General features: G+C 38.4%; 1 protein-coding gene across 1 annotated transcript in view; it reads left to right on the forward strand.

Annotated features, from left to right (window-relative positions):
- PALMD (palmdelphin) overlaps positions 1-7,206 on the forward strand; it is a 50,395-nt gene extending 43,189 nt beyond the window's left edge. Inside the window, exons 7-8 of the mRNA XM_032867203.1 lie at positions 1,051-2,142; positions 6,840-7,206. Of these exons, the coding sequence (XP_032723094.1) occupies positions 1,051-2,142; positions 6,840-6,883 (1,136 nt within the window). The 3' untranslated portion in view covers positions 6,884-7,206. The remainder of the gene's footprint in view (positions 1-1,050; positions 2,143-6,839) is intronic.
- The last annotated feature ends 4,223 nt before the right edge of the window (positions 7,207-11,429 follow it).

Here is an 11,429-nt window from a genome sequence, read left to right on the forward strand (position 1 = left end):
GAAAAAGAAGCCACACTCCACATGCAGGGAACAGTCATTCATTTAAATATTCAACAAATATTTAGTGACCACGTACTACATGGCAAGCTCAGTTCTTGCACTAGGAGTCCAGGAGTGAATAAAACAGCAATAATCTGTGCCCTCTTGGAGGTGGGTTGCAGTTTTAGTTGGGTAGTTAGGGAAGGCCAAGAACCACCAGGCTACTGAGGAGGAGGTATGGAATCTGAGATGGGTCCAGAAAGGGAGGTGGGAGGTCACAACGGAAGTAAGCACTGCCACATTGTCATTTGGCCCAGATTCCTATTAGCTCTTAAAACTCCAGCCATAAGGAATTTGCCTGGGCCATGCAGCAGAGCTCTACTACCCAGCTCTCTCCAGTTCAACTGTTTTCAGTTCAGCTGATATAGCTCTATTTTCCCCCCTGCTTGAAAATTGGAGCGAAAGAAACAGAAAAAAAAAAAAAGGGCAGAAGGAGAAGCATGTGATTCTTACCTCCCTCCTCCCTCTTCAATAGCTGTTCTACATTTAAACAAGCTCCCTGCTGTTGAAACTTAAGAACACTCCTCTGTAATTTCAGTGGGCTGCTGGCCCACACAGCAAAGATGTAACTTAATAAAATATACTGTGCTAGGCCTTTTACCTGTTGCAGTGCCTAGTGCTACATATTCCTCCTAACAAAGAGGTCTGATTCCTCCCATTGAATAATGTAAGAGTATAATCTGTCTTGTCGGATTTATTATTTACAAATAGAATATTTTTTGGTATATAATATTTTGATCCTTACTGTTTGGAATCATCAGCTTCTCTTCTCCAATCAGCTTTTCAATCCCATTTCTCAGTCATTCCACGCATCGTTACATAAAGACCTATGTCATTACCATGTTGGCCATTATACAACTAATGCAATCAAAAGTTTTAAAAACAGACCCAACATCTCACATGAAAGAATATCAAAGAGTATACTTAGCATAAAAACACACTGTGAAAGCAGGCTATACTTTTGAAGAGAAAATTTTAACTAAATCAGAGATCAAATTTCTCTCTCAACAGCTTTGTATGCCATGGAAATTAAAGTTGAAAAAGACTTGAAAACTGGAGAAAGCACAGTCCTGTCTTCAATACCTCTCCCCTCAGATGACTTTAAAGGTACAGGAATAAAAGTTTACGACGATGGGCAAAAGTCAGTATATGCAGTAAGCTCTAATCACAGTGCAGCGTACAATGGCACCGATGGCCTGGCCCCAGTTGAGGTGGAGGAACTTTTGAGACAAGCTTCAGAAAGAAACTCTAAATCCCCAACAGAGTATCACGAGCCTGTCTACGCCAATCCATTCTGCAGGCCTACGACTCCACAGAGGGAGAAGGTAACTCCTGGACCAAACTTTCAAGAAAGGATAAAGATGAAAGCTAACGGACTGGGTAATGATATGAATGAATCCGTACACAATCTGGACAATGGGCTTTCAGAGGGGAGGGGCAACAGCTTCAATCATGTCAGCCCCGTTCGGCCCATACCTCAACCCCGATCAATGACTCAACAAGCTGAGGAGATGCCCCACACCCTACAAAGGAGGCTGATGACTCCTTGGGAAGATTCCAACATGATCCAGGACAAATATATGGCTTCTCCAGAGGCAAGACTGAGTCCCAGTGAAGCGCTAGCTGGGAAGTCAAAACACCAGGATTCTTCTCCTGCTTGCCAGGAGGATGAGGAAGATATTAGATATAATATCGTTCATTCCCTGCCTTCTGATATGGCTGATTCAGAACCTGTGACAATGATTTTCATGGGGTATCAGCAGGCAGAAGACAATGAAGAAGAAAAGAAGCTTCTGACAGGGTATGATGGGATCATCCATGCCGAGCTGGTTGTGATTGATGATGAAGAGGAGGGTGAAGGAGACGCTGAGAAACCATCCTACCATCCCATAGCTCCCTACAGTCAGGTTTACCAGCCTGCCACACCAACACCGCTTCCTAGAAAGAGAGCAGAAGTTAATCCCTATGAAAACACAAACCACAAATCTCCCCACAAAAATTCCATATCCCGGAAAGAGCAAGAAGAAAGCTTAGGCAATCCAGTTCATTCTCCACTTGATGTTCAGATCACTGGAGATGGCACTGAGGACCCATCCTTAACAGGTAATGAGAATGATAAGGCTTGCCACTGCTGTTTAATCATGTGACAATCTTCCTTTTGCCTTAACAAACCCTCTTGCTTTCAGCTTTTTTGACCACCTCATAGACTAATACAAGCTAAGGGTTTGGGGTTTTTTAAAATTCATGATGACCTGAATTATTGTCACTGTAACTAAAGTGATTAAGTCACTTGGAAAGATAGAAATGAAAAAACAACTGTTGTCTTATTTGGATAGTGTAATAGTAATAGTAATCAATGGATTGACCTTAGAAACTTGAAATTTGTCTTCTGTCACAGTGTGGTACTGTTTGTGAATGTATTTGGATCATTAATATGTTGGATCATCTACATCATGTCTTTTCCCACCAGAAACTGATGCCAGCTAATTGTTTGTACATTTTTGTTATTTAAACTTCTTACCTAAGTTAACAAGTTGCCTTAATTTTGTAAGAAAAAAAACAAGAAACAAATTTTATTTTCAGTGTGATATATTTTATTACTTTGCTATATCTTGTTTCTCCATACTTTCATAGTTTAAACTATGAAAGTAGTTTAAAGTTACTTTAAAAGTAAACTGACTTTATTAAAGTTAAACTAACTTTATTTCCTTAATTTTTCTACATTTTAAAACAGAATGTCAGTTTGTTTTAATTATCTGTAACATTTATCTTTCCATAGTCTTCCTGAACTTAGCAGTTTTTTCCATTTTCTACATACTCATATTTCTCATTCTCTATAATTTTATAGCTATCTAGCTTGTTTAGCATTAAATGGAAAATAACACTTTTTTCTACAAAAGTGATAGCTCATTGGTTTAAATTCCTTATTACCAGTTGAATATTGTATTCTACTCCTCACTTACAAAAAAAAAAAATAAAGAAGATTCTGACAAAATCAATTCTAATAGCTGTACTTAACCTTAGCTAAAGACCAACATAAATTATCCAGACATACAGATTCTGGATGAATGGATGGGATGGTAAATTTTAAGTGTTTCTAATGGAAGGATTCTTGTTAAATAGCAATAAATATCAAGACTCAGCTAATTCAGCAAGCAAAACTGGATAATTCTCTAGAAGTGTGGAAGTACTTGCACAGTTCAGAAAGGTTTCTTCTGCAATCCATAAGCTCAATTTGGGGTTGCCAATAATATAATTAAATCAACTTCTTCCATTCTTTTGGATAGTTAAATTAGGCATACACTGAAATAATTATCTGAGGAATTTCTAACCTCTTGGCAAGTGCACAGTTATCTTCCTCATAGTTGAGTGATGTGTCCCCACAATGAAAACCTGCTAAAACTAAACATTCCTCTCCGTTTTGAGAATGAATTTTGTTTGCTGATCAAATTTTGCATCTTAAATTCATTTTTAAAACAACAACACAGTAGACTTAGAAAAGAAAATCACACTGATTATGGTCAAGAGCAGTAACATTACCTACCATAAAACCTTCCATTTTTGAACTTGGATGTTAGTCACCTCCCACCAAATGCCCTTATTCCTTCTCCCCTACCCATGTCAACACATTTACCCCATAGAGAAAGACAGGAAGTGACTAACATTTCCAGACAACACTAATCATGCCACTGAACTAAAATAATGAAAACAGGAAGACCTTTTCCAGACCAAGTAACAATACAAAGTTCCGTACTATCAATCAAAGCATATTACAAACAGAATGCTCCAAATTCCTTGCCTTCCATCATGATATTGTTTTACAATCCTGTTTTCAAATTCCGTGCATGGATTACAGAGCTGATATTTTTCTAAGGGGTTTTTTAAATAAGCATATCATATTGACATATGCCCTCAGCCTCAGGAGGCATCCATATACATAGAACAGATAGCCACCTGTGCAGTTCAATTCCACAAGCACCATGCAGGTTAAGCGTCTCCCCCAACACCCCAAAAATGCTTTTTGATACTTGAAAATCCATCATTTCAACAAATTCCTTCATCCAAGCTTTAGGTCCCCTGCTAAAATAGTCTTAGTAGGCATAATAAGTCTCTTAGTGTAAATGTTGTTATGAAAGTCTTATATAACAGCAATTTTGAACTTGGAAAAGAGCACAAAAAAGGAAGAAAGAGGTTGAAAAGTGGAGCCTGGAAGTCCATATGTCTTAATCAAAACCTTTGAACAGGTTTAGACATGACAAGAAAATTCAGCAAAGTTATGTCCATCTGCTAATGTAAATATAACAGGGTCATTTTCAAAAGTATAGCTCAAGGCTGGGCACAGCCACCAATGAGTGGTCCCAGTAAGCTTTACTGGGATTTTACCACTATCCCCACCATATAGGCAGCTGGATTTCTTTGGTAGTTATTCCTCACCAACCTACTCTTGTATTCCTTCTAGCTCTATTCACCCCTCTTAGATAATCTGCAGCATTTCAGGATGATAGAGGCAAGGAACCTCAGCTCCGAGGGATTCCTATGCTACTGGTGTTAAAACTTCGAACCTGTGGCAATCATTAGGAGCCAAGGAATGCTGAGAGTAAGGAGGCAAGCTCTCCTCCACCAAGTTCAACCAGCCAAAACTACGTGTCTGAATTGCTGTGGGGGAAGGAGGTGAAGATCAGAAAAGAGCAGAAAGCAGAAATATAAAGAAGAGCTGATGGCCCAGGTTTTTTACCTGCCACACCTCCCTATTGCCAACATGCTCAGGCCCCAAACTTCTACTTGAAACTCACACCATCTACCTGCCATAGGCCTAAAGAAAAAAATAGCAGACTCTAACACCCTAGAATTCATTTTCTTCCCTTAAGAAATTGGACAGTGAGCTACTGCACACCCCCACTCCCAAGGATGTGCACATCTAGGATGTCCTTGAAGAACTTCAGTGAATTGTCTATAGCATAAAGGCTGTGCCTGATTTACTGAATCTCAAATTGAGGAATAACTGTAAGGAATAACTGCCTTAAAAGAGACCTTTAAGGGGCGCCAGGGTGGCTCAGTGGCTTAAAGCTTCTCCCTTCAGCTCGGGTCATGATCCCAGGGTCCTGGGATCAAGCCCCACATCAGGCTCTCTGCTCAGCAGGGAGCCTGCTTCCTCCTCTCTCTCTCTGCCTGCCTGTGATCTCTATCAGATAAATAAATAAAATCTTAAAAAAAGGAGAGAGAGAGAGAGAGAGAGAGAGAGAGACCTTTAAAAAGTCTCTTAAAATGGACTTTCCCCCGCTCTCATTTTTGGCATGACCAAGGTGGAGGTCCATAAAATCCAAGAGTAGAAAACATAAAGCCTTGCCTTTTGCCTTCAGTTCACCTCCTGCTGTGGAAGTATAGTCCTCTCCTCAGGCTCCACCATCCAACATCTCCCAGCAACAAAGACCATCCTTCTGGCTACAGAGTAAAGGACATTCTCTCAGCTAGCCCTAAATTCAAGGAAATATTCTTTACCCTGACGTTAGAAATGATCATTCCCCATAAGATTCCAGAGGAAAGAATGCTCCTTGACTTCATTTAAATGAAAATATTTCATATAAGTAGAATAACAACAACAACAAACAATCATAGTCTTGTTACAGTATTGGATCCCCCATCCCTTTTCATATATATGAAAAAGAGCACCTCAGAGATGAGATCATTTCATTTGTTAATAGACAACTAATTAAATGGCTGGAAAATGAGAGAAAGAGCCTTCCCTTTTTTAATTATTTTTTTTCATTAAATGAAATCTTGCAATCAGTTAAACAGCTGGCTCTTGAGCCATATTTACACATGAATACAATGATCAGTGCCTTGAAAGCATCTTTCAACTTTTGGAACATGACCCAGGCAGCTATACTATGATATCTTAAGTATTTTTTTTTTTAAGATTTTATTTATTTATTTGACAGACAGAGATCACAAGTAGGCAGAGAGGCAGGCAGAGAGAGAGGAAGGGAAGCAGGCTTCCTGCTGAGCAGAGAGCCCGATGCGGGGCTCCATCCCAGGACCCTGGGATCATGACCTGAGCCGAAGGCAGAGGCTTTAACCCACTGAGCCACCTAGGCACCCCTATGATATCCTAAGTATTAAGCGCATGATACCAGAACATTGGAGGAGTATTACAAATTCTAAATCTATGTTTTAAAAAATGGCTTCTACATCATATTTATCATTAGCAGTGGCATATGCTCAAAAGATATATTGTCATTTGAAAGTATACCTGATGAGGACATAATTTTATAATCACTCCAGCTCTTATTAACTGGGTTCACATTTTTTTCACTCACAAAGAAAAATGTTTTTATCATTCTATATCCAAGGATGGAGCCCCCAGGATAACCAAGTTTGATGACTTAAATGATAACCATGAATTAAAGTTTATGTCAATGCCTTTTTTATTTTTGGTAGTGCAAAGCTCAGAAATAGGAACAGAACATGGTCATTGATGTATAGGAATGTGTCTAAGGCTAACAGTGCAATTGCACACTAATCCTATACTTACTCAACCTATGCTATGTTTGTCCTACTAATTTTCCTAATCTTTATAGAAATAGGTTCCTTCTAGTTCTGAACCTGCTTCAGCCCTAGTTAACCATAGCTTATTATTTCTACTATCTTTTTGTGCTACTAAAACAATGCTCACATTGTTGGATAAAATCATCTGAGGTATGTTTCAAACTTTCCTGCATTCTATGAAATGGTCATTTAGAGTGAAAACTAAAGCTCTCCTTTTATAACTCTCTATTGTTTTTTTTTTTTTTAATTTTCAGCTTTAAGGATGAGAATGGCGAAACTGGGGAAGAAAGTTATCTGAGAGGTGTATCATCATCTACCTAAACATCCTTTGAAGAAGAAACTAAGAAACATTTGCCAACTTCTCTTCTCGGTATTTTGTTTCTTTTTTCCTGAGACTCCAAAAATTATAATTATAGCCATATTAAGCCATGTGAATAAGCAGTAGTCATCATTTGTGAAAAAATCCCAAAAAAGCTAGGGAGAACAAATACTTAACTTTTCCAGTTACTTGACACAATTCAGTGCGGGGGAGAAACCAGCATATTTTTATTGTATTGATACCAAAGCATTTCTAATAAGAGTGTGTTAAATTTAAGAATAAACTTATTTAAAATAGCCTGACTATAGTCTCTTAACTGACATGGTAGTTTTGCTAATACAAAGATTGAAAGATCATAGGAAGCCATTGCAACCTCATCACAGAAATATTCATCTTCCACCCTAACAAGTAATCATAGTTTCCCGAATCTACAAGGCATTAAGACAACTGCACCCTCCTGCTAAGGACCAGTTTATTTGATAGAGACTTCAAACTCTTTGCATCCATCCCAAAGGTGCATGCAATAATTAACCTCATATTTTGGGCCTAGGTTTGTAGTATCTTGATAGTGTTCATGACTTTTGTCCATGATAACTGACACATTGATTCTTCTTGAAATACTATCTTTTCTTTCATTCAGTTCAGTGTGAACTCCATGGTGCAATGACTGATTATGACCTAAGGCTATTAGATGGAGAACTTCCCATATTCTCAAAGAATACAAATCTAGTCTATGTTTGACCAATCCTTATAAACATGTTTGAAGCCTAATATTAAAACTTAGTAGGAATGCGTACAGCGTCTCATTCCTAAGTGTTCTTGCCAAGATGTTAAATCCTGATTTGAAGAATATTCCCATGCCAATTCTCTCCTACTCTACCTTATTGTACTGTCCTCTCCACCCAACACTCTCAAAATCCATCCTCACACACCTTCCCCTGGATCATGCCAGTGCATATTACTCAGAAACCGCAAGTCCTTCAGTGAATAGTCTGTTTCCTCTCAGGGCAGAAACTGAATTTCTCTGGTGAAACTATAATGAGACCTTACCTTGGTTACTGGTGTGGAGGCAATGAGAGGTCAAAGAAGCAGATCCTGATGAGGACAAGCTTAACCCTGCCAAGCATCAACCTCAGGTGAATTATTTGCAAGGGGCAGCTGTTCTCTAGCATGAAAGAGTTCCTCTCTCTGCTGGCCTGAAATCCAGGAAATCTGGAAGTTCAAATTTCAAAGACACTTTGACACAAACTCCCCTACCCCAGTCCAGTGGTCCCACTCCTTCCCTTTCATGGCTCTGACTTTAGCATAAGTGACTTGAAAAATTGCACATTCTTTTGTAGCTCTGCCATCCTTGTGATTAAAGCGTTGGCTTTTAGTTTTGATTGTGTGTACACAAATGTTTATTAGAACACTGCCTGGCACCTAGTAAGTGATCAATAAATGAATGAAAAAATGAATGGTTCAGGAAGGAAAAGATGTGGTCTGCCCTGGGGTGAAAGGTCGGGGGGGGGGGGGGGCGCGGCAGGGGGGGGGAAGCGAAGGGGGGGTTTGGGGGGGTTTTTTGTTGTTGTTGTTTTTTTTAAGATTTTATTTATTTATTTGACAGAGATCACAAGTAGGCAAGGAGGCAGGCAGAGAGAGAGGAGGAAGCAGGTTCCCCGCTGAGCAGAGAGCCCGATGTGGGGCTCGATCCCAGAACCGTGGGACCATGACCTGAGCTGAAGGCAGAGGCTCTAACCCACTGAGCCACCCAGGTGCCCCATTTTGTTTTGTTTTTTAAGTTTTTGGTTTTTGTTTTGTTTTTTTAAGATTTTATTTATTTATTTGTCAGAGAGAGAGAGAGCACAAGCAGGGGGAGCGGCAGGCAGAGCAGGCAGAGGGAAAAGCAGGCTCCCCACCCAGCAAGGAGCCCCAGGTGGGACTCCATCCCAGAACCCTGGGATCTTGACCTGAGCCAAAGGCAGCGGCTTAACCGACCAAGCCACCCAGTCTTCCCGAAGTGAAACTGTATTATCCCACACACCAATTCACTGATTCTTGCGCTCAGTGAAGAAAGGAAAACCAGAAAACGGAAGTGAGGTGCCTTCTTGCGGCTCTTGCCTCACAGCGTACCTCCAGCACCCTCTATCGGCAAAGCCTAACGTTGCATCAATAGGCAAAGGAGAGCTGTTTAGAGGGTCAAGATCATGAAACAGGGCAAAGGATGCATTTGGAGATGAAGCATTAAATGATGAAGATAAAGATGAAGCATTAAACTACCATAGTCCACCCATTTTTCTAACCCAGCTTCCATATTTATACTTCCACATACATTTTACCATTCGAGAAACTGAAAAACAATTCTGCTTCCATCTAGTAAGATGCTATCTTTTATACAAAGACTTCACCCTCTCCCCCAAAAGAGGAGACACACACTCTCAAGAATCATTATATCCACAGCTAACTACATTAGACATTACTTTTAAGAACAATTTTAGATTATTTTTAGATTAACAGAAAGATTGAGAAGATAATACAGAGTTTCCATATACTGCACACCCAGTTTCCCCTATGACTAATTTCTTTATTAGTATGGTACACTTGTTATAATCAAATGAACTAGTAATGATACATTACTAAGTCCCATAGTTTATTCAAATTTCTTTAGTTTTTACCTACTATCCTTTATTGTTGTTGTTCCAGGATCCCACACAGAAAACTACTTTTATTTGTCATGTCTACTTATGCTCCTCTTAGATTTTTCTTGTTTTTGATAACCTTGAAAATTTGAAAATTACTGGTCAGATATTTTGCAGGATGTCCCTCTGTTGCAAATTGTCAGAGGTAAAGTGACATTTTCATTGCATCATATCAAAGGTACATAATATCAACAACTTATTACTGGTAATATTGACCTTGGTCTCCTGGCTAATGCGTTTGTCAGGTTGCTCCATTGTAAAATTATTATTTTATCCCCTTCCAACTGTAGGCTTTGGAAGGAAATCACCATATACAGCCTACACTTAAGGGAGTATGGAGTTAGGCTCCTTCTCCCTGAAGGCAGAGTACCTATATAAATTATTTCAAATTCCTCTGCACAAGAGATTTGCCTATTTTCCCTATTTATTTTTTCAATCATTAAATCATTAAATTGCCCTGTTTCATGATCTTGACCCTGTTATAGTGTTTCTCAGATAACTTTAACATTGAGAAATTCCCTTTTATTTCATATTTTTTGGGTGTTTTATATCATGAAGGAGTTCTTCTCTTTAATTCTGTGTACTTTTTCTTCATGCATTTTTAAGTCTGCTGGTAGGAACATACATATTTATGACTGCAATGTATTCTTGATAAATGAATGTTTTAGTCATTAAGAAAGGTCTCCTTTTATCTCTGATAATACTCTTGGCTGGAAATGAAGTTATCTACCATAAATACAGATATTGCAGCCTTCTTGTGCTTAATATTTCATGGTATACCTTTTTTTCATTTGCTTTCAAACTATCTGACTATATTTAAGTCACATCATGAGTTTTCCCTTTTATTTTAAATCAGTCTGACATTCTCTGCCCTTTAATTAGAGTATTTAATCCACTAATATTTAATGTAATATTAATACAGTTGAATTTTGGCCTACCATTTAATTATTTGTTCTCTATCCCTTCTGTTTTTCCTCCTTTATTTTTCCTTTCTTGCCTTTCTAAGTTATTTAAATAATTTTAGAATTCCATGTTAATTCTTCTTTTGGCTTTTTTATATAAGTCTTATTTTTTTCTCTAGGAATTACAATATACATTCTTAATTTCTACATTAGAACTTAGAAGTTACTGAGAACTAACACTGTAACTTTAAATAAAATGCAAACATTTTGCAACTATTTAGGTCCATTATCCCTTCCCATCCTTAATACTAAATTGTTGTATGTAGTACATTCACCTATATTATAAGTCCCATGAAACAATGTAGGCTTTTTTATTTACTTGTTTTAAACAGACATATTTATTATAAAGAACTGAAATGGGAAAAATCCAAAAAAGATTTTATATTTACAATTGTTTATCATTTTGAGGGATCCTCATTCCATCCATGCTCCCATTTAGTATCACTTCTCTTTAGACTGCAAAACTTCCTTTTGTATTTCTCTTACAGTTCATATGTGCTAGCAACAAATTCTCTTAGATGTGTTTCACCCAAAACTGTCACCATTTTGCCCTCATTCTTTTTTTAAAAAATATTTTATTTATTTATTTGAGATAGGTAAATAGAGAAAGAGCACAAGCACAAGCAGGGTAGGGGGAAGAGGGTTGGGCAGAGGGAGAGGGAAAAGCAGGCTCTCCACTGAGCAGGGAAACCAGTGTTGGGCTCGATCCCAGGGCTCTGAGATCATGACCTCAGCTAAAGACACATACTTAACCACTGAATGAGCCACCCAGACCCCCCACACTGCCCTCATTTTTGAAGGATTTTTTTTTTCTTTTCTAGGTAGAACTCTTGATGATTCTTTTCAGCACTTTAAAGATGTTATTCCACTTTCTCTGGCCTCTAC

This window comes from Lontra canadensis, unplaced genomic scaffold (assembly GCF_010015895.1).
Source record: "Lontra canadensis isolate GAN:19392208 unplaced genomic scaffold, GSC_riverotter_1.0 scaffold33, whole genome shotgun sequence".
Classification (NCBI taxonomy): domain Eukaryota; kingdom Metazoa; phylum Chordata; class Mammalia; order Carnivora; family Mustelidae; genus Lontra; species Lontra canadensis.